Here is a 22,434-nt window from a genome sequence, read left to right as displayed (position 1 = left end):
GTAACTTGTTATTCCAAGCTAATTATCTTGTTAATTCTGTAAAAAAAAAAAAAAACAAGCCATTTTTTAATCTTATCCTGTGAATGCATTTGTTAACAGCTCAAACTTTTGTCTTTTGCTAATGTAAGGAAAACCTTTTTCAAGTTTTAAATAAACCTATAAAGTCCTTTGTTGTAAACACTCAATTTTTAATGTAAAATCTAAAAAAGCTCAACAGAAATCTGCACTCTGTTCTTCCTTGTCAACAACTGTTACAATCTCCCCCCTTCATATTTACTCCTGTGTGTGCACTTTTTACAGGCATCACCTAAACCTCTACATTTCACAGAGCAGCAGTGCCTTCATAGACAGATCTATAACGAGGAGAGCCAAAAGAGTCACAACACAAGGATTAAAACAGCCTTCAATGTGAAACTGATGTGCAGTTACATTCAGCTTTCTTTGAACTGGTGCAATCAGCCTTTCTATTAGGAGTATGTTGTCTGAACACTTAATTTAATCCTGGTGTCTAAAATAACTACAAAATCAAATGAAATATAAGAAAACATGCTCCAAAATGTATTTCCCAAAGACTGAGGAAAAAAGAAGGAAGGAAATATCAGAACTGTTTAAGTGTGCGTGTGTATGCCTATTCAGACATAATATATACGGGTAAATACTTGTTTTCCCCCAGTGTGGGGCTGTCTTTTATGCAAACATGTGAAATGAAGCCCAATCTCAAGGTGATGAACTTATTTACTGTTAATTGCCTGTTATTATGGAACAGTGGCAATACAGTTCTTAAAATGAAAGAACTGTTTAAGTGGTAATACGTTTTTAGAAAGTGATAGACTCAACTTCAAGTTAAGATATTCTTCTAGAAGTAGACAAAACGTTTTGGCCTATGATGCGTAATGTAAAGAATATAAATATGAGAGAAAAGATCAGATTGAATACAATAAGCAATTTAAAAAACATCAGTGTAACTATTCTACTCCAGTGAGTTGTGTGCAGTGATTAAGGTCCTCGCTCTTGAATAGGAATCAAACTATCAAAGTACTTCACCTGACACGAGAACAGATATCAATCTGTTGGCAATCCATGACAGTGTTGCAGGTGGAAGAAAAGTTGAGGCACAATGGAGGTAATACAGAATATGGAAGGAAAAATTAAAAATAAATGAAGGTGAGTAGAAAGGGCCAATACCAACCTGCTCTCACTAACTTGCTCCTTCTTCTCTCTGACCTTTAGCCACTTCCTCAACAGGAAACGTTTACGTCTTGGCGAGGCACTCGGCGTGGAGCAGCGTGACCAGGAAGAGGGGCCATCTTCGTCGCTCGACGGCGTGATTTCAATGGAAGGCAGCTGGAGGTACTCCTTGGAACTGGAATGGGATCGTGTCGAGCCGAGACCGACAGTTAAGCGCCCCCTTTCCATCTCCTTCTCGCTGGGCACATTTCTCATTCGTCGCATTTTGAACCGCTTCCTTCGGAGGGTTGGCGTCGAGGAGCTCGAATGTATGGAGCAATCCGAAACAACATGGTTTCCTCCATCTGAGTAGACTGGAGCGTCGACTGGGACGCTGACCTGGAGCGAAGGGGGTCTGAGAGTGTCACTCATGGTCCTGAGGAGGTTCCTAATATTTTCAAATGATTTTAAATTCCTTCTTCAGTAGAACTGCAACTTCTGCAGCTTCAAAGACTTTTAGCTGGAGAATGTTGAGGTTTAGTTCTAAAGAAATGAGGTACAATCAGGGTCCTCAAACAATTTATGGTGGACCTCACTTAGACCCCTCAGTTTCTTGTTTTATTTTAAAGCCTTTTCTATGTGCCAGCCAACAGATTCAAAGTCTGGCTGATAAGTCCTGATAGCAGATATCTCAGACTTAAGCGGGTCCTTCGGCTGCTCCTCAGCTGTTGGCTGTTAAGTATCAGTTCAGCGGCTGGCTGGCTGACTGTGAGGAGCAGTCTTGTGGCAGTAAACTCAGTCTCTCAGGCTGGGCAGGAGAAGGCTGGATTAGATAACAAAGGGGGCTTCTGTTCTGAGAGCAGCAGATGAAACATGTATAAGGCCTGTCAGGGAGTGTAACACAACTCTTTGCTGGTCCTCCCCAGGGACCGGCAGGCCAAGTTACACTCACACACACACTCACACACACCCTGACATACACACACGGCTATGCTAGTGTCCAAGCTGCCAAAGCTGTTACCTTTGCTGCTGTTGCTAATGCTAAAGCGGAAGGCACCAACTGTCAGCCCTTAAATATTGATGCTGGATTTGTGAAAGGCTGGGAGGTTGTTTGTTGTCACTTTGTGCCCGTTTCAAAGTTCCTGCCGCAGAAGAAGAGCCCGCTGGCCCCGGGGTCGTGCCCATACAGGAGGGTGAGGTCCGTCTTGTGCCATTCAGTGCACTGCTGTCTCCACGCAGTCAATGCCTACAGGTTAGAGGAAGGTGAAAGGACTGAAAGGTAAAGGCAAGGCTGAGGGTGATGATGACTTCATGAAGCAGCTACACAGACACACACACACACACACACACACACACACACACACACACACACACACACACACACACACACACACACACACACACACACACACACACACACACACACACACACACACACACACACACACACACACACACACACACACACACACACACACACACACACACACACACACACACACACACACACACACACACACACACACGCATCTGATTGAAAAGGCAGACATAGTGTACAGAAACGCACAGACACAATGATAACCAATCACAGGGAACAGGCAGCACATCTGATGGGACGCATTAACAATCAACCGCATTCACTCATGGCCAAATTCTAATCTATGAAACAAACAGTGCCTATCCACCACCATGCATCAGCACAACCTTATCAACCCTAAATACCTTCCTTGCTTGAGTTGAGTGTATCACAGGCCTTACAACATCCCCACAAACAAAAACAAAGATAGCTCACACAATCGGAAAATCTAGGTGGTCTTAATGCTCTAAAGGTTAAGGCAAAGACATCCTCTTATAACAAAAGAATCATCCCAACAAATGTCAGACCTTGACTCAGAAGTAATTGTGTTGAATGCCTCTATTGGATAATGGACCCTTGAGTTTGGCTTACTGTGGGCCAAGACCACACCTGTCAAACAAACAGCACATCAATAAATAATTCAAACAGGACTTAATAAAAAAAACATCAAAAAGCAATATGTCAGAGTGGAGTGGGATCCTTGGGGAATATCCCGATAAAAATAATGCAGACACAAAGTCAAGAGTAAACACAAGCGTCTGCGTACTTTACATAGCCAATGCCATTAGCGTAACTAAAAAACAATAGCTCTGCACGTAAGGCTTTTGAGCAGGTCATCTATGAGGTGAGAACTAAACAGCAGTGGAAACCGTCATGTGTCATTTAAAGGCAGGGTTGGTAATTATGGAACACTTTGCAAGAATTGAAAAGTAAAATATCTTCAGGGCTCCTTCTTAACCCACCCAATCTCCTCATCCTCCTTCAAACGCCACACCCCACATACACATGGTCTAGCACCAGAGCAGAGATAGAACCTCTTTTGGTTTCATTATCACATTACCTGATGACTCACTCAGGGGTATGAAAACACCTCACATAATCATACTGAATCAAAAAAAAAAAAAAAATCAACCTTCCATCAAAAAGACATCAACCATGGTGTCACTTTTCAGACCCTTAACTCCCTCATTTGTCACCGTCCCTGAAAAGCTCAATGAATGTTTTTTTTTTCCTGGTTTGTCCTTTTTTCTTTATCTGAACACTTTTTCATCACAGCCTTTTCTGCTTCTGTCTTTCTTTTCTTGCCTTTTAGCAGGACGAGTATTTACAAGTAACGTGGCAGTGTTTACTTGAGCTGCCCTTTGCCATATTCAGCTAGACGTGGAATAATAACAGCGGTGGTGAAGTACGCCGAGTGTGGGCTGGTGAAAGTGTAGAGTAAGCACAGGGAGATATGTAGGCATATGGTTGGGTTGGTACTTTCCATTCAGACCTCGAGTTTAAGAATTGCAGCACCATCAGGATTACAGCTCTTTTTCTCTCCTTTTTCAGAGAACATGATTTATTGATTGCCATTGGGGTGTCATGGCCATTTTAAAGAAATATGGCTTTTGTGTATTCCAGATGAAATAACCAGCCATGGGCGGTTCTAGGCAGGGGCCAACAGGGGCCATTGCCCCTGTAACACTGAGCTTGGTCCCCCATGTGGCCACCCCTCCAAAAGGAAGAGCCCCCCTCATAACACATACACAGTATCTGACTCGACAACTGGACTCACAATCTAGTATTAAATACTGAAACAAATATAACTCGTGGTATTTAATGATGTGCGCTATTATTTGGCATAATATACATTTTTTAAAGTGATCATCTTTGTCTATTTTTCACCTGGGTTTAATGTTCCTCTCTGACAAAACAACTGGCCCCAGTTTGGCCCCCTCAGTAAAATTGGTCTAGAACCACCACTGTAACCAGCCCTAACTGCTAGAAAGAGTGTGGTTTTAATACATTTTTAATCAGCTTCAAACAATGGCAAATGAGAATGAGCAGATCAGATCAAACTGAAGATTGGGCTAATAAATGTTGAAGAGATTAATACTGAAAAAGCAAAATGCAGAGAAAAAAAAAAGGATCAGCACACTCAAGTTTCAATGCAACCCAAAGCATGGACCAATCATGATGGTTTCATCCACATAATGTGGAGTTGAACTTCTGGGAGGTGCATGTCAGGCTAAGCTGTGGAGTATTGTATAGAGAAACAGCATTCCTACACAGCAGAGTCAACCAGCTGAAAACTAACACTCATATCTTATATTTATGATTTACAGTAGACACATTGAAGTAAGTCAATATAAATGTCTATGAAGTTTATTTAAGGTGGATTGTATCATGTTTTAACATCTTGCCTTTAGGTTTTTAGACAGGATGTTCCAAAGTCAAAGAGTCCTTACAGAAGCAGTCATTTATGGAAGGAACTGTTGTAATTGATTTCGGAGTCATAACGAATGTGCTCTCTCCTGTAAATCTAAGCTTTGTTGCTGCTCTGACTAACGGGGGAACTTAAACATGCAGTTATCTAGCCTAGAGGAAGTGGAGGCATGAAAGGCCTTTTCTTAAATGGGACAACTGAGGAAAAGGACTGATCTTAGAGATGATCCAGGAGACTTATTGGAAGTGGGATTTTACATCAACAATTCTGAAGATAATATGATAAGCCAAAAACAACTCCAAGGTTTCTGGCAGAGGGTTTGCACAGCAACAGCCAAGCCGCTTAAGAGATTAGAAATCTCTTATCTCACATCCTGGAACCCGGAATTAAAAATTTTAATTGAAGAACTGGAATATATTAAGTCTTAAAATCACTTTCCTCATGGTGTGTGTTCAGTGGAAGTCAATTCTAAGCCATTCATTTTTGTCCCTTCCAGTTACTGCCATCAGGCAGACACTACAAAGTCCCTCTGGCACGGAAAAACATCTACCAAAAATCTTTCACTCTCTCTGCAATAATCCTTCTGAACAAAATCAAATACACCCCCCCCCGTCCTTTTTTAGATGCTGTTGTTTTTAACAGTCCTATTTTAATGTCTGTACTGCACTTTGTGTTTTTAATGTAAGTTGTGTGTATTGTTTGAACCATGTCAAAGGATAATTTTTGTTACTGGTGGGACAGACTGGTTTGGATCAACAGACTGACTCCAGCACCATTACAATGCAACGCTATGTGAAGTTAGCATTAAGGCTGTATAAAAGCAGAACTTAGCCTATAACACATCTATCCTCTTAATCAATGTTTGCCAGTGTGGGCAGTAACGCATTACTTACATTAATAACATTACTTTTACTAGTAACGTGTAGTGTAACGAATTACTAATTACTAATTGTTGTCATACATACCTGGCAACCCTGGCTAGCTTGGAAGATGGAAGCGCTCATGTTTGCATTCAGCGGCTGGAAATAGTCCCATTACTTTAGTTTTTTTGAGAGGAAAGAACATCGTTGTCAGATGGAGATTGTGTCCTGGTACTAGGTCTCTTTCTACTGCAAAGAACACGACCTCAAACCTCCCTAAAGGCTTTATATGCGATTTTTTGATCCAGCAGATGTCGCCCTTGAGCACCAACATGAAACCAAAACAACCTGCGCTGCATTGTTGTGTTAGCATGCTAATGCTAGTGATCTTTATTATGCTCATATCTTCACACTGCATGTAAATTTACTTGAATTGAGCGTGATCTAGAAACACAGTTAAGCAGTGAGTACAGTATGTTATTATTCTTTTCTCTAGTCCCTCAATTTTTGGTCCCATATTCTTCTTTTTCTGGTTTTATATGCTCTTTAGTGTGTTTTCCATGTCTCCTGTGCATGTTTAGGCACAGCTATGTGCAAAAATTCAAAGTCGGCAGAAACGTGGCTTCTCCTACGTCCTCCTGTTAGCTGTAGCATTAGCTGCATGTAATGCTCGGTTCTAGCCCCCCTCCATAAAAATGTGTCAGTGTGACGTCATTGTCAGTGTGAGATCACTGATCTAAGCCCATTGGCTCGTTGTGTCAAGCCCAGCAACTCATGTTGAAATTTCCGAGACGCGTGCTGAGCAACTGACCAATAACGATAGAGTGGATCGGCAGACCAATCAGAGCAGACTTGGCCCACGTGAGGTCTAACAGTGTGGGCTCAACAGAGTGTAGCTGACGGACTCAGAGCGTAGAGGGAGCAAGGAGGAGCAGTACATGAAAACAGACACTTTTTTAGAACTTTAGCTATTGTGAACGTACAAAAGTAGGTAGATAGATTAAATATATGAACCCCAAAAAGGGCAGAATATGGGCTCTTTAAACAACTTTTATACGTGAGGGGAGGAGTCAGCCGGCTGTCCCGGCGATGTAAACAAAGTGAAGATAGGACTCTGAAAACTCTGAAAGCATCACAGACAGTGGGACTCGGGTGTTACACCCATTGTAGACAGTCATGACTCACAGAGTTATTTTCAGAGGATATACTTGATTTCTATTACATTTAAGTGTGAAAAATCACATATAAAGCCATTAAACACTTACATCAACGTGAAGCTTGTGTAAATAAACCCCACTAACGAGTCTTCTGCGACCGCAGAGGATAGCTGTAGCCCTAAAATGCCTACAAAACAACCAAGACTGGATTTTAATTGTGGACAGCTACAAGCGAAAAAAAACTAATGAAACGTGCGGCTTAAAACGAAAAGTAATATAACGAGTAGAGTAACATATTACTGTTGGCAGGAGTAATAAGTAAAGTCATTATATTACTTTTAAAAAGAGTAACAAGTAATGAGTAATATATTCCTTTTTTTTTTTTTCCAGTAACGAGCCCAACACTGGTTGTGAGGCTGCTTTGAGGTCAACAAACACCAACAAAGAACACTGACCTCAATCTGCAGCCATCAACAATTCAGTGTGGGTATGGAAAATTGCAGATTCAAAAGACATGCAGTAACATCGGTGCACTAGTCAGATAAGTGCTTCCAAAAAGAATCAACCATTGAGGCTCAGATTGTACCTTTGTCTACCACTCATGTTGAATCACTCTAGATAAAAACTGTGAAGTTAAACATTGCTATCAGTCTAATAGAGAGGGTCACGGGTTACTTTTGGATTTTGCCAGCATTCACAAATATTTGACTTAAATCAATGGGGCTAAATGAGTTCAAATATAAAGGCAGGAATACTGAGAACTACCATGGGGATACTCACAGTCTTGGTGAAATACTGCCTAAAAAGACAAGTAACTTTTCTGCATATTCTTTATAAGGTTAGATTCTGCTAGTAACCAATGTGTATTTTTTAAAGATTTATTTGCTTGCTTTTTATGCCTTTCTTGGAGAGACAGTTCAGTGGATAGAGTAAGAAATCAGGGAGAGAGAGAGTGGGGAATGACATGCAGGAAATAAGATGGGGTAGGATTTGAAACTGGGCCGCCCACTTTATGGACTACAGGTTCCAGACATGGGGCGCGCAAACTAACCACTAGTCCACAGTCCAAAATATCTAGATCCACAGAGTAGGGCCAAAGCAAACCTGGGATCAGTAATAAAACTTTTTCTTTTGTGTGTTTTTAAGGATATGTTTTCTGAATGAATATGTCTGTGCTGTGTTATTACTACTTATGTGTATGCATGTTTAAAGAATTAAAAATAAAAAAGATAAATAATAGATAAAAACATCTACTTTTCCTCTCACCTTATGAATTATCATGAACTCATTGTTTCATATTGATATATATATGTATATTTTTGTAAGCTTTATTTAACCAGGTAAATAACCCATTGAGATCAGGATCTCTTTCACAAGGTGACCTGGCCAAGAGGGCAGCAGCACACGTCATAAAAAGCATTACATGATAAAGAAACAGTTTACAAACAAAAAGTTCAGAGAGAACAACAATTTACAATGTGCAAATTGATTTACAGATAAAGTGCAGAATCTTGATCACAGATTACAATTCAGAAACACAGGCACTGTCCAATTGTCTCGCGTATTATATCTTTTAAGATCGAGCCAAAGGCTTCAAGAGCTCCGCCATTTTCAATTCATTTTGGAGAAAGTTCCATGCTGTGGGAGCAGCAAAACTAAACGCTCTTTTCCCGAGCTCAGTGCGGACACGAGGCACAGACAGTTTAAAGACATCACAGGAACACAAGCTATAGTGGCTTCTGGCTCTTTGAAGGTATGAACATAAGTAAGAAGGCACCAAACCAAGAAGAGCTTTATAAATAAGCTTCAGCCAGTGTATATGCCTGTGCACCTTCAAAGATGGCCAATCTGAGTTAGTGTACAGGTCACAGTGATGAAGCGTCTACAACTAGTCAAAAATCTCAACGCACAGTGATACACGGTGTCCAATGACTGTAAACATCTGGTCGAGGCACCCATGTACAGAACATCTCCATAATCCAACAAAGGAAGAAAGGTTGATGAAACAAGAAGTTTCCTCGCTCTGAGGGAAAAGCAGGATTTATTTCTGTAATAAAATCCTAACTTCACCTTAAGTTTAGAGGCCAAATTGGCAATATGTGATTTAAAAGACAGATCACACTCAAGAATAAATCCCAAGTACGTGTAGCTTTTGACAAGCTTGATTTCATTTCCTTGAGAAGTTAAAATTAGTGGGACATTTGTTGTTTCTCCACTTAAATGTGAAAACAACATGAGCTTTGTTTTTTCAGTGATTATGGCCAACCTTAGTTCCCTCAAACGAGACTGGACAACACTGAAAGCTGACTTCAGAAACTAAACCAACTTCATGGAGGATTTTGATCAATAATCCATGATCAACTGTATCAAAGGCCTTTGATAAATTGATAAAGAGAGCTACACAAACTTGCTTACAATCAATTGTTTCAATAATGTCAGTTAAAACCTTAAGAGCAGCTGTAACAGTGCTATGTTTTTTTCTAATGCATATATCCCATCATGGCAGTGTTCATGTTCAAGTGGATAGTTCCTGTGTACTTCTTAGCAGAAACACAAACACAAGCTAACACTCTGACCTGCAGGCTGAGTGTGGAGGTGGAGGAACGTCATGCATTAATCATGGCAAGGCAACGTTTCTCATTACAGTTTCACACGTTCTAGTAGCCTCAGGTCGTCCTTTGGCATAGCTGCCCAAGGTGAACAGATGATGTCATGGTTGAGCATGTAGTTAAAGATACCATTTCCATCATCTGTTATCTGTTCATGTTTTTAGAAAAGTCACTTATTCATGAGGAAACAAACACTGCTCTCTAGCTGAAGAGTGTGTTTATACACCTGTGCAGCACAAGTACACCATACAAATATTAAAAAATAGTGCACAGCAGGAAGGTCCTTGTTGGTCTAGCCATCTTGTGTCTCAGTGCCTGGTGCACTTTGCCATGCGCACATTAGCCAAGTCAACAGATGGACCTACTGCAGAGAAGCTTTGCTGTTACAGCTGAGACATAGATCACAGTTTTCCATCAAAAAAAACAAACAACAACAACATGTGATGGCCTGCCTTTCACGCATCATTACTGACCATCAAAAGTTTAGCTCCATTGTTCTCAGCCTCTCTAAGCACTGTGTCCCTGTCAGCACAATGTCAAAGACGTGGGCAGATTACGGAGGCACCGGTGGTGCCGAATAAACTAAAACTAATCCTCGTGCTGCATGAAGTGCTGCAATTAGTCTGATTAATTTTTTAACGAGGACAAAAAGCATAAAGTATCTGAGGGATCTCTGAGTCATGTTGGATTAAGTATGGGAGGAACAATGAAGAGGCTGGTGTAAAAACTCTTTCCTGTCCTCTATCTACCTGTGTTGCCCCGCTTATGGAGCGTTTCCTGTAGTTTCCCTGTTTTTTTTAAGAAAATGTGAGAAAATCTACTAATTATGTAACTATGTATAGAATTTGATTACGATGTTTACATTAAAATATCAAAATTAATTAAAAATGGACCAAATCTACATTACATATTTTTTGTTGTCGAGTATTTACATCAGCTCAAATATTTCCAGCAGTTATCAAAGCCAGACAGGACTAGGTTTGCACATTTCCATCATTTTTCTTAACCGATTGTTGAACCTGTTAACCATCAATAATAGATTAATTATGAATAATTAATGGGCTACAAAACGCACGTCTTTTTAATCAGTTTGTGTTTCATTGAAACCATTACAACAGCACAATAGTTACTTCAAACATTCATTTGTTTGAACTAATAAAACAACAAGGCTCTCGCTCTTTTAAATTCAGTCATCATTTAACGGCACTGCAAACAAAACAATGCCAAGTGTCTTTAGACTAACAAAGCAGACCAAATGAAACTCCTTTTCTTTTTACCTAGTGAAATAAAACCATTCGAGCGTCTTCACAATACACTTCATTCTTCTGCTTTGCAGGTTATTTGAAAAAATTAACATATCCACAGGTTCAGGAGTGAGTTGTGAGAGCATTAAATACTCTACTCACCATAATATATGTAAGGCCTAGGTGTTTTTTTATTAAGAAATATGAGCACATCTACGTGTTGGGGGTTGAGTTGTGCACAGTCTATTCAAGTCCAGCTGCAGAAAACACTCTCTCTGCTGACTGCTTCATTTTTGCCTCACTTTTCTCAGTACCACTTCTTCCGTCATTAGTAATAACAGTCGTTTTTTTCTGAGTTGCAAAAGTGAAGGATGCCCTTTTTTGGTATAAAATGGTGTTTTATCAGATTGTCGGTTAATACAGCGAGAAAAAGCAGCAAGAACTCCCGTGATTCCATGCCAGCCTCAATGTCATCTTTTGTAACTGTATTGGCAGAATCTACTATAAAAGACACATAACTCTGGTCAAAAAGGATGTTGTCTCTCTGTTGTGAAAGTTAAACCTGATACACACACAAAAACTGTTTTTGAAATATGTGGTATAACTGCCAATTTCCATGTCGGATGGCTGGGTCTGTTTCTGGAACGTGAGAGAAGTGGAACACAGCCATGAGCTGCTGTACTCACATTATGGAGAACTACAAGATTATACAGGAATAAAGAGAAACATGTGCAAACATGCTGCTCTGTCATTCTGGGGTGTATTTGTTGTTCATTCAGTGCCTGTTTTGAAGTCTTGTTGATAAAGTGATGGAAATTACATTACAATCGTCAGTTGTCTTTTATTTTGAAATTGACCATACGCTTTGAGCATTTCCTTGTCTTACTTCCTGTCCGGCTCACTCTATCCTGACCAGCTTGACGTGTGCTTGCCACCATAAACTAGTGTGACAGCGACTTAGTGCCCGGCACAGACGGACCGCAGCGCACACAGAGTATGTGATCATTGGCAGTTGGTAGTTTCTCACAGAAGGACCACTTTTTCTTTTGAAAGTAAAGTGTGGTGTTTATCACTTTGACAAATAAACTGCAAACAAATGCAAGAAAGGATAACAGGAATGAAGAGATATGTGGTGTAGAACACAAGACCTCATCATCTAACAAAACTAGTCTCAAAAGAAACCAACAAAACACATGATATAATATTTGACCCTGCCTCTGTGTGATGTCTTTCTCGTAGACATGATGCAACTGATGGTACCAAAATCAGGTGTCATTACTAAACAGCCTGCCCGCGATTTTTTTTAAAGAGCAATTCCGGAGGGGGACACAAAAGCAGCCATAAAAAAATTTTTTTTTAATCAAGAAAGGCCAAACAAACTGGTATTAAATGTATAAAGAGGAAACGCTAAACAGACAGGCATCTTAAAAACTTTAAAATAACTATAAACTATTAGTTTAATTCTCATAACTATTAATATGTCCTCAATCAATAAAACACATCTCGACAGAACTGGCTTCTTTTAACACATGAAAGCCTGAAAAGGTGACCTACAGTCAAATGCATTGAAGCCTACATCAACTGTCAGCTGGTCGTGTGTTAGCTCGTGTTAGCTTTCTAAGGACACCTTATTTGTGCTTGTAGTCCAAACGGTTCAAGAACAAAGCTCACTTTCCTCGGGGTATATTTGGAGAAAGTTGGCGATCATCACCAACTTGTGCTGCTCTGCTCCACAGACAGTCGCTGTACATGAGCTGCGGTGTTTGGGGGGTGGGGTTTCAGCAGTGGACCAAACCACTGTCAGGCAAGGGGGGGACCTGATCTTTAAAAATGTAAAAAAAAAAAAAAAAAATTGTGTATTTATTTAGCAAAACTGTTTTCAATGCATATTGAAAACAGTTTTGCTAACTGCTAACTGATATAGCACTCAAAATTACATGTTTATGATGACATGAATACTGGGGGGGACAATAATCAATTTTTCTGGGATTTGGGGGGGTCTGGACCCCCCTGACCCCCCCCGTGATTTCCGCCTATGCATGCATGGTGAAGCTATGATGAGATTATAAACTCTGCCCACGTTAACAGACTTCACTCCATTTTAACTATTTGCTATTTTAACACCTCTCCTGTGTTAATCTACTGTATAAATCTTACTAGAGCTGCAGACGCACTGGCATCAGATTGCACACTGACCTGTTTAAATAAGAAGAAAGGAACATATTGTACTGCAAAATGACTGCGTTCAAAATGTCCACTTCCCCCTCTGAGAAGAGCCACGGTCTGCTGCTGAGTTGTTCACCAGCCAGTTTACTGTAAAACAGCTTCATTATACATTTTGTACATGCATGAGTCACAATGCATCAATGTGACAGTAAAAAGGCAACAAAGCAGTGATTCACATTAGAAGGCTTTCCCACAATGCTCTCTCTCAGATGTTTGAGTACTCCCAGAGACGTTATGTATAGACTTTAATAATATTACATGTTTCAATGTGCCTCAAGTTATTCCTCCTAATCAGAGCCTGCAGGCGATGCTATGTCTGGCACTTCTCACTTCTATCTCCTCCTACTTCTCTTCGGGTCCACGTCTATAGAGAATGGCTGTACTGATCAAAACCCGAGCTTTCATCTCTTATTTAGATTCCCAGCATTCTAAAAATAGCCCTGGCACACTATGGAAACAGGCACAGCTCTTTGATGGATTTTTACACAGCATGTAGTATATTATGTTAGGTTGTATTTTGAAGCCCCTGGAAACCTGACTTGAAACATTAACAACCGGTATTTGAAATCAAAGTTTGATGCATCATTAAGCATCCACAAAAATCTTGAGTGAAAAATAATAATAATAACTATTTAAAAATCTTGTTCAAAAACAGCTTATTTTGCAGTGAATGAATTGGGGCAATCTAAATTTTACACCATTCATTGTGTTTTGAAACTGTCTGACTCGCTGCTCAAAGCATCCTGGGATAACGAGCCACGCTAACTGAGCTAGCAGTGCAACATTTTAACATCTTTTCTTCCTCGTTATGTCAAAATCATCCACACAAAGAAAAAGGTGATTTATTGTCTGGAAAATAAACTCAGTGAAATGTTGCTTTGTTTGGATAGAAACTTAAATTCAAGACAAGAAGTGACCAGTGGTGGGGTGTGACTCTAGCTGAACTGTTGGCTTTCAGTGGGCTGGCACAGAGAGGCTGATGAAGCAGGACACCGGGTGTTAGACGAGGCCATTTGGTAAAGCCCAGAGCTTTACCGACAAAACTGGCTAACCGGTATTTAGGGTAATGAGCGCAGCATACATGAGTGCTTTTAGGATCAACACAATAAATATCTCTAAAAGACTGAAAAATAATTGTTCTTCCCAATCCCGACATCGACCCCAAAAATCCCATATCGGTCGGGTCCTAATATTTCATTTGATTTTGAGTTTATTTCAAATATGTAAACAAAACAGCAACAAAAAACAGATGTAGTTAAAAATATGTAGAAAACAAATAAACTAAATACACAACTTAACAAAGAAAAGCCAAAGTCCTTATTCTGCACCAAAAAGGGTAAGAAGTTAAAACGTATTCAATCCTGCCCCCTTTTTATTCAATTTAATTGTTATTAATGAAACAATAACATATCATGTAAAATAATCACTTATATACCAATATCTAAATATCTAATTACACACAGTAAAAATTAATCACATTGGTTTCAGTTTCAGACAAATCCATAACGGCTGGCAACAAGCATAAAACCAGTATAAGGTTCTAGGGTTTTAGCATACATTTGGCAGCAAGATTCGTCTAAATTAGGTCAGATTGGTTCTACTAGACGTCTGCTTTGTGGACATAATTAGGAGCCATTAAAGGATGGTAGTAAATGAAGTAGAGACAAGACATTTCATCCATTTAGATCTGCAATGCTATGCTGCATATGTGCTTATAGTTAGTTATTAGTTGCTAGTTTCCATCTGAATGCTCAACCACTGCTGTACAAGTGGTCCTGCAAAAAAAACAAAACTGTGATTAAATCTTGAAGGCCTGAACACATCCAATTTGAAATACACTTTGCATGTTCTTCTTGGGTTTATTATGATTCTAGATGTGACTTCCTTGAAAGGACATAAAAGGTAATACAGCAGCACATTCTGTAATTAGGACTGAGGGAACAGAATCAGCAGGTGGTGTCACTTTGAGACTATAATATTCTTCTCTCGTGAACATGTGAGCAACATTTTTAGATCCATGCTCACAACTCATCGTCCCAGTTTATTAAAGGAAGAATGTGCAACATTTTACACATAAATAAAGTATATCATGTAAATGTGTCTCTGAGTCATGACTGTCTACAATGAGTGAGAAGCACGAGTCCCACTGGCTGTGTTGTTGTCAGAGCCGTGTTTACATCATGTTTACATGGACAGGACTGCTGACTACTCCCCTTGCGTACACAAGCTGTTTCAGTCCAGGAATATAGAAAAGAACAATCGGTCATTCCGTGTCACTTTATGTGCAACGTGAAACTAAAAGCTAACTAAAGAGCCCTAACATTAGCCATTAGACTTAAATTGTTTATGGAGATTACTGAATGTACTCATGTCTCTCACGCTGATTGACAGTGATTGAATTAAAAATCTGGAATCAATGTAATCGCGTTTGGTTCAAAAGCACGCCAGGAAGTGTAATTTGCACTGCCGAGCAGAGGGTGGCACTGGTGCCAACCGCGCTAAAAGAAGAGGAGTGCCGTTGATCCTTTATTAAGCTCATGCTGTTGAGCGTGAACATTCTGGAATGTTCTGCAGCTGCAGTCACATTTCACCTCACCTGCCTCCAACGGACTCAGGCTCAATTACTGAAAAAGTAAGTTTATCAAATTGTTTTTTGTTCGTGTTCAAACTGTCAATATTTCCACAAAATTGCTGCTTTCTTACACTATATTACAATTACAATAGTTAGTCCACTTGTTTGTGTGTATATGTATGTTTGGCTTTTAGCGAGCTAGCATGTGTCTGAGTGTGTGTGTGTGTGTGTGCGCGTGTTAGAAAGAGTGCGCGTGTCAGCAAACGTTTGGTCAGTGTGTGCATTCGTGGGTATGTGTTGCACCGAATACAGGAGCTACAGAAGCTGTGACATGGAGTTTGTGTGCTTTCGTGAATGTATGTGTCTGCATGCGCGCGCCTGTGTCGCAAGTGTTGGTTAAAAGCGTGTGATGGGGTGCCGACCATAGAATATATAAGGAGCCAACGTGACACGATAAAGCCTGTGTTCGTGTCAGTCTCCGTATTTCAAATACACGCATTGAGAAAAGTATTCAACGTTCTAAAAGTCGGACTCAACTGGATTTAAAATTATTTTAAGCCATTGTGTCCAACATTAAGCAGTGTTACAGTAAACATTTAGGTTGTCTGTTTGTTTTATTTGTTTTTCTTTTCACTTGCTGTTACTGCCATTCCCTGTCTCTCAACCAAAGTATTGTCTGCTGTCCTGCCTCTTGTCTTATGTCTCATATAATTCAATTCAAAAGTAAAACAAATAAATGTAATATTTTTGCATTTGTTATAGTATTTGTTTGTGGTCTTGTAATTAATTGAGACAATCTACTGAGTTCACGTCTCTAATTCTATTTTTTTTCTTTTCAAAAGGTCCATCATCACATTTGCCAAACATACACATAAAGGCTTGATAGTGGTAAGTGCTGTCATATTTTCTTCACTTTTTCAATTCCTTGCAAAGTCTTTTATCTGCATTTTTGTGTACTTTTCCAAAAACAATTTAATAGTTTGTTTTCATTGGAATAATCTAAATTGTTTGTTTCTCAGTTGATAATAATAGAAAATATAGACTTTCTTTTACTCTTAACAAACATTGCCATTCTGACCAAGTCTTTAATGGCATTAGAAACACATTTAGTGTATTTCCTTGTTTTTAAAGACCTCTCAGTTTATTTAGAAGTGATAGCAGATTTACATGCGTTTTTAATTTTGGTAGTTTGTTTCTGAATTGGAACTTTAATAAAGTGACTAATGATGATCTTGATGTATGTTACAGGGTTAGGTGGTGGTGATGTGGATTTGTAAGGGGTGCAAAGAAACTGTGTCAAGTAGGTCCAAGCTTTTGCATCACTACAATTTAAAGCCAGGGAGACCATGAGTGCATTTTTTTTTTCTTTCATGCCAATCTCCTTCCTACAAGATTTTGTTGCTGTAACAATGTAAATTTCCCCTCTGAGGAATGAATAAAGGAATATATTATCTAATTTGGAGCTCACAGCAAGGCTCTTACATCATAGGAAGCCTGGTGCTATATTCGTAGAAACATATGTACCCAAATGACAGTTAATAGGGGTGTCACGATTCTCCTAATCCTCGATTTGATTTTTTGATTTTAAGGTCACGGTTCAATTTGATCCTCGATTTTTTTTTTTTTGTTTGTTTTTTCTTTTAGCACAGATTATGCCATTTTAGACTTTAGTCTAGAATTATTGGTTTTATGCTATGATAACTCATTACATTTTTAAATTATTATTTACATGGCTACAACATGCTGTGTGGTTTCCCCCCCCCCCTCCTGGAAAGCCTGCTAAACGTGACCCTGTGATTTCACCAATAATTTCGAAAGTCAAGATTGTGATGTGATTTCGATCAATTTCCGACATACAATCGAGATTGCGACACCCATAAAAGTTAGTAGTAGTTGACTTTGAAAGAAAGCACAGGGGCTGTATTCAAGCACTAATCAAGAACATTTCCTTTCAGTGTGATGATGTAGATGTCGGACGAGAGTGCATTATCAAGGGAGTCTGCATCTACATGGGCAAAGACCCAGAAAATGTTGTGCACGAATATTTGGTATGTACATGAATCAGTGATAACTTATTTCCCATATCTTCCACTCTTTTTTAAACTTATGTCATACTTAATATCTACATTTAATTTATTTTACACTATTGCATCTCTTTGCACTATTGTCTTCTTTATGTCTTAGATAATTTTGTGTATCACCTCAGTTAAGTTCTAGCTTTAACTTGCATAATTCACTCTGTGCCTTGCTGTTCTAGGTATTTACATGTGTTGTCTATTGATACAGTGATAACAGTTTATGTTTTTGTGTTTGAAGTCACTGCTGTAGATAAAGTAACCCAGTTTAACCGAAGAGGCAAGCTAATGTGCTAGTTAGTATCTCAATGGATCTGCACTTGCTGATCTGCACTTATTCACAGCTGTTGGGGGTACCAGTTTGTGCATTTTGATTCGTGTGAAATCTGTATGGCAACTGCACGGATTTGTCAAGTTTTCCTGAATTTTTTAATGCTCAATACAGCAAATTTGAATACAGATGTCTGACTCTGAAATTCGTTTTCTTCATGCAGTGTTTCCCCTACCATTATATTGAAGGTCAAGTAAAAAAAAAAAAAAAAAATTTTTTTTGGGGGGGCTTTTTGTGCCTTTATTGTAGAGATAGGATAGTGGATAGAGTCGGAAATCAGGGAAAGAAGTCATTTAAGGATATCTTTCAGATAGAAAAGGACAGCTGTCATTAAAAGTAACCCATGAACACCAAGATTGCTTTAAGTGTTTGTGTCGTCGTGTCGGCATGTCGGCATGTCCCCACCCCCCCAACGCTGTAAACCTAGGGGAAACACTGTCATGTATATTATTTTGTGTTTGCACACACACACACATGGAACCGATGTCTACAATACATTTGGATAGAGTTAACTTGAACAAATCAAGTTAGATTTACAGACGTAACTCACATGCCAGGGACACAATGAAAGTGCTTAAAGTTACATAATACCTTTGAATAATATTAGCATTAAGAAACCTAGTTGGAGTTACAGTTGCAAATCAGGGATCCTTGACATGATAAAATCGCTTTAACATTACAAAATTAATTGGTATTAAGGTTACTTACACATAATATGATGAATCAACATGATTCTTTCAAGCAAGTCTAATGTGAATAAAATGTTTTGGTTTATCAAGCAATAATTACATTAGTTTGCCACATTCTGATTATGTGGGACTGATGTCATGTAAATTCAAAGAACTTGTTTTTTCAGTGTACGTGACAAGTTTAGAATTTAAATTAAAAAAAATCTAAGATCATGGTTATGAATGAATGCCTGAAAAGACAGGACGATACTTAAAGGTGACATATTATCCTCCTTTTCAACCAGTTTAAATAAGTCTCAGAGCTCCTCAAAACATGACTTTGAAGCTTCTTGCAAAAAATTCCACTCTGATCCTGCATTTGATCATGTCTATAAACCCCTCTATTTCAGCCCTGCTCAGAACAGGCTGTTTCTGTGTCTGTACCTTTAAATGTCTGATCATGCCTCTCTCTGGAATAGGATGCGGCTTGCACCCCCAGGTTGTTTACAGTGGAAAGGTTGACTCAGAGGGCAGAACAAACACCTAATTGTGGGAGTGTACTGCCCTTTGTGATGTCACAAAGGGAGGCATCTCCAAATGGCTTGTTTGAGCATACATTCACACAAGTGGCGCAGGCAAAAGACAGAGAGGATGGCCTTTTCTCATCATTGGGGTGTTTGTGGACAGCCCATGGGACATATTATAGTGTTAGAAAACCATAGTAAAGTGCATTTAGCATAATACGGGACCTTTAATGACCAACAAATGATAATTACAAGGTTTGTAAGTTTGCCAAAAAATGCAAATAAAACTAATTAAAATCACACAAAATAATCTCATTGAAAAAAAGAAACATATAAGATGACTTTGTCTACTGAGTACTACTGAGGGGAAAAAAAACTGCATGCAACCACATTGTCTGTTCACCAACTGTCATTTCCTGTGGGATTAAGAGGCTTTTTCCCAGGCCTGACAGCCACAAACAGCTGAGAGAAGAGGGACTGTCAGACACAGGGAGTCTGTGAGATGCATTCAGAGTGGTCTTATTCAGAGTGACTGAGACACAGAGAGAGAGAGAGAGAGAGAGAGCTAGCCACAGTGACAGCAACAAAAAGTTGGGAACTACTACTGTTGTCATTGTTGTTGTTTTTTTTTTAAAGCTCTTACACAAACTGTTTCATTGTCTGCACATGTTATCAATGTACTCCTGAACATTATACTTGACACTAATCTGATACTACACTGTACCAGAGGGTCTGACACACATACACAAACACACATACATACACTGAGCGGGATCCCGCAGGGTTTTGGCAGGCAGCTGCTCTCCCTTCTTTCCAGTACTGTGTATCGCCACTGAATCTTTTTATTGGTACGCTACGCAGTACTGGATCATACCGGCCTACTTTCCCTCTTGCTTATAAGCTTGTTTTGTGTTGCTTTTATTTCACTGATCTAGCCTGAGTATCACACTGTGTTTCACTAGGTTGACTTTCAAGAATCAATCATGGCTGACAAAATGTGATCTAGATTGTTTCCATGGCAGCACCTACATCTACATAGTTTTTTAGGCGTGTTGGATTTGCAGTTTCTAAATGAATTCATGAGGAAACCCATTTCTAAATTATAGGATTATTAACAAACTAGCCATTACATTTTACAAGGGGAGATTTTACTTCATGTATGGACCAATAAATTACCAAACCATCACAATGCATAAAGTCCCAAAACACAACCAGGCAAAATTATTCTAGCACAAGTATTTACTTATTTTTTATTGATCTTCATGCTATGTAGAAATAATTGTAAAATGGTTAGATGTCTACTTTCTTATTCAGAGTTAGTGGATGGATGCAGGAGCTGGGGATCAAGCCTACAACCAGCTGAGAGAATGGAGCAACAACTACGATTTATGTACAGTATGCCTGCTATAAAGCATTTTAAAATAGCATTAGTTACATTTATCCGGAATCCCTGGTCCACAGAGCAGGTATAGGCATAAAACAAATCATACTAGCAGGATTAATAGTCGCATTAGAAAGTGGGTTGTTGTCACTTTGAGTGTTAGGCATCTGTCTCAGACCCTCTGTAACAGCACAAACACAACAAGTGAACCGAAGCCTTTCGTGCACAATAATGGAGGAAATGATGACTTATTTTCCGTTCCAAAAGACGTACATTGTTTGCCTAGAGCCGCCCTGTTTATCAAACAATTATTCAATCAATGTCGGGCTATAAATGTGAAGTTTTAATCCGTTTCAAACTGCGTGTTTTGCTGATTACAATGACGTCGTTCGGCATGTCAGACACGCTACAATAAAAAACAGTTTTATCGACAAAGCAACTGCTGTCACCTCTGTCAACCTTAGAAACACCCCGATACAACTCTGAGATGTTTTATCAGCTACTTTTACCTTCGTCTCGACCTCACCAACTTCCACAAACTTGTCCGTCGACTTGAGCCACACAGCACCGAACCCAACGTCACGGACGGCAGCCTACACATCCACGCTGACAGGTAACACACATCCACGCTGACAGGTAACACACATCCTGGGAAGTCTGTTGCGTTGTTTAGCAAACTTCAATCAGTGCATCTCAGATGAGAAGGCGGAGACCCGCAGCCCCGTTACTTCACGGATGAGAGCCGAAGAGAGCAGACCACTGAGCAGTGACCTATCATGGTCCGGCCAAACACCACACATGACCGGCCTCCTTTTAACCTCTTACTAGCCTGAGTGCTGCCCGAAATACACCTGCTATTCCATCTACCTCACGTTTGACGTCATTATCAAGGACCAGTATGTGTGAACCTGGATCAGGTCGGTTTCATTTAGTGATTTGTTAAATAGGTATAGACCTATCTATTATTTCCAATGTGCAGCAGAAGGATGTTACTAAACAAGAGATTCAGGGATACTCCTCACGCATTAGCCTACTCTCTCACCAAAAAAACCAAGAAAAACAATCATAAGGATTGCTAAAAACTCTTAACCCCCACTTGTATTTGTAAACCAACTCATATCTGAAGAATTATGCAAACATCTGATTCCTTCATGTTTACGGTGCATTTTCTTACACATTATGCAGTGTTGAGGCTTTGTTTGGCTGCATGGTGTCTGAAATAGTTTGAAGAAGTGTTAATGGTTTTTATTTCATTTTTCTAATGTTTTCAACATTAAATTATCCAAGATTAAATTAGTTTTTATTGACATGACAGTCCATGTCATTTAAGAACCAATTTCTACAAAGTCTTCAGTCAAATCTAAATGTAAAATACATCAAATCATAATTTGCATTATTATTTACCCATTTTAACAAAACCCAACTAAATCAGCAGTATTTCAACCAACTGATTCAGGTCATCTAAATGGAGATCAAGTGTGCAAAAGTGTGCAAATAGTCCAGAAAGAATCTGTAACATTAAAATTAGATTATACATTGAATTAATTGAATTGAAAAAGTCCAACTTTTGTTCGTCAGTCCATCAGTCAGTACGTTTACATGCAGTTAGAAATGGATGACTTATTGTAAGTCCAACTAAAACTGGACTTTTAAAATGCATGTCAACATGTTCGACTGAAATCGCATTATTATTATTAATAATAATAATAATAATAATAATAATAATAACTTTATTTATATAGCACCTTTTATAAACACAGGTTTACAAAGTGCTTTGACAAACAGCAAAAACAAGAACAAACTAAACCAAACACAGAAGAACATAAACAACAGCA

At 39.1% G+C, this 22,434-nt stretch overlaps 1 protein-coding gene across 9 annotated transcripts in view; it reads right to left on the bottom strand.

Annotated features, from left to right (window-relative positions):
* gramd1bb (GRAM domain containing 1Bb) overlaps positions 1 to 21,294 on the bottom strand; it is a 105,714-nt gene extending 84,420 nt beyond the window's left edge. For 4 of the 9 annotated variants that reach the window (XM_065960623.1, XM_065960626.1, XM_065960625.1 and 1 more), the window contains exon 1: positions 1,190 to 4,053. In XM_065960623.1, the coding sequence (XP_065816695.1) occupies positions 1,190 to 1,599 (410 nt within the window). In that variant the 5' untranslated portion in view covers positions 1,600 to 4,053. Of the gene's footprint in view, positions 1 to 1,189; positions 4,054 to 21,108 lie in introns of those variants that run through there. The other 5 variants (XM_065960629.1, XM_065960628.1, XM_065960627.1 and 2 more) reach the window with 2 other exon arrangements.
* Between the last annotated feature and the right edge of the window lie 1,140 nt (positions 21,295 to 22,434).

The sequence above is a fragment of the Labrus bergylta genome, chromosome 11 (assembly GCF_963930695.1).
Source record: "Labrus bergylta chromosome 11, fLabBer1.1, whole genome shotgun sequence".
NCBI lineage: Eukaryota > Metazoa > Chordata > Actinopteri > Labriformes > Labridae > Labrus > Labrus bergylta.
Note: the sequence above shows the minus strand (reverse complement) of the source record. Positions and strands in the feature narration are given on the sequence as shown.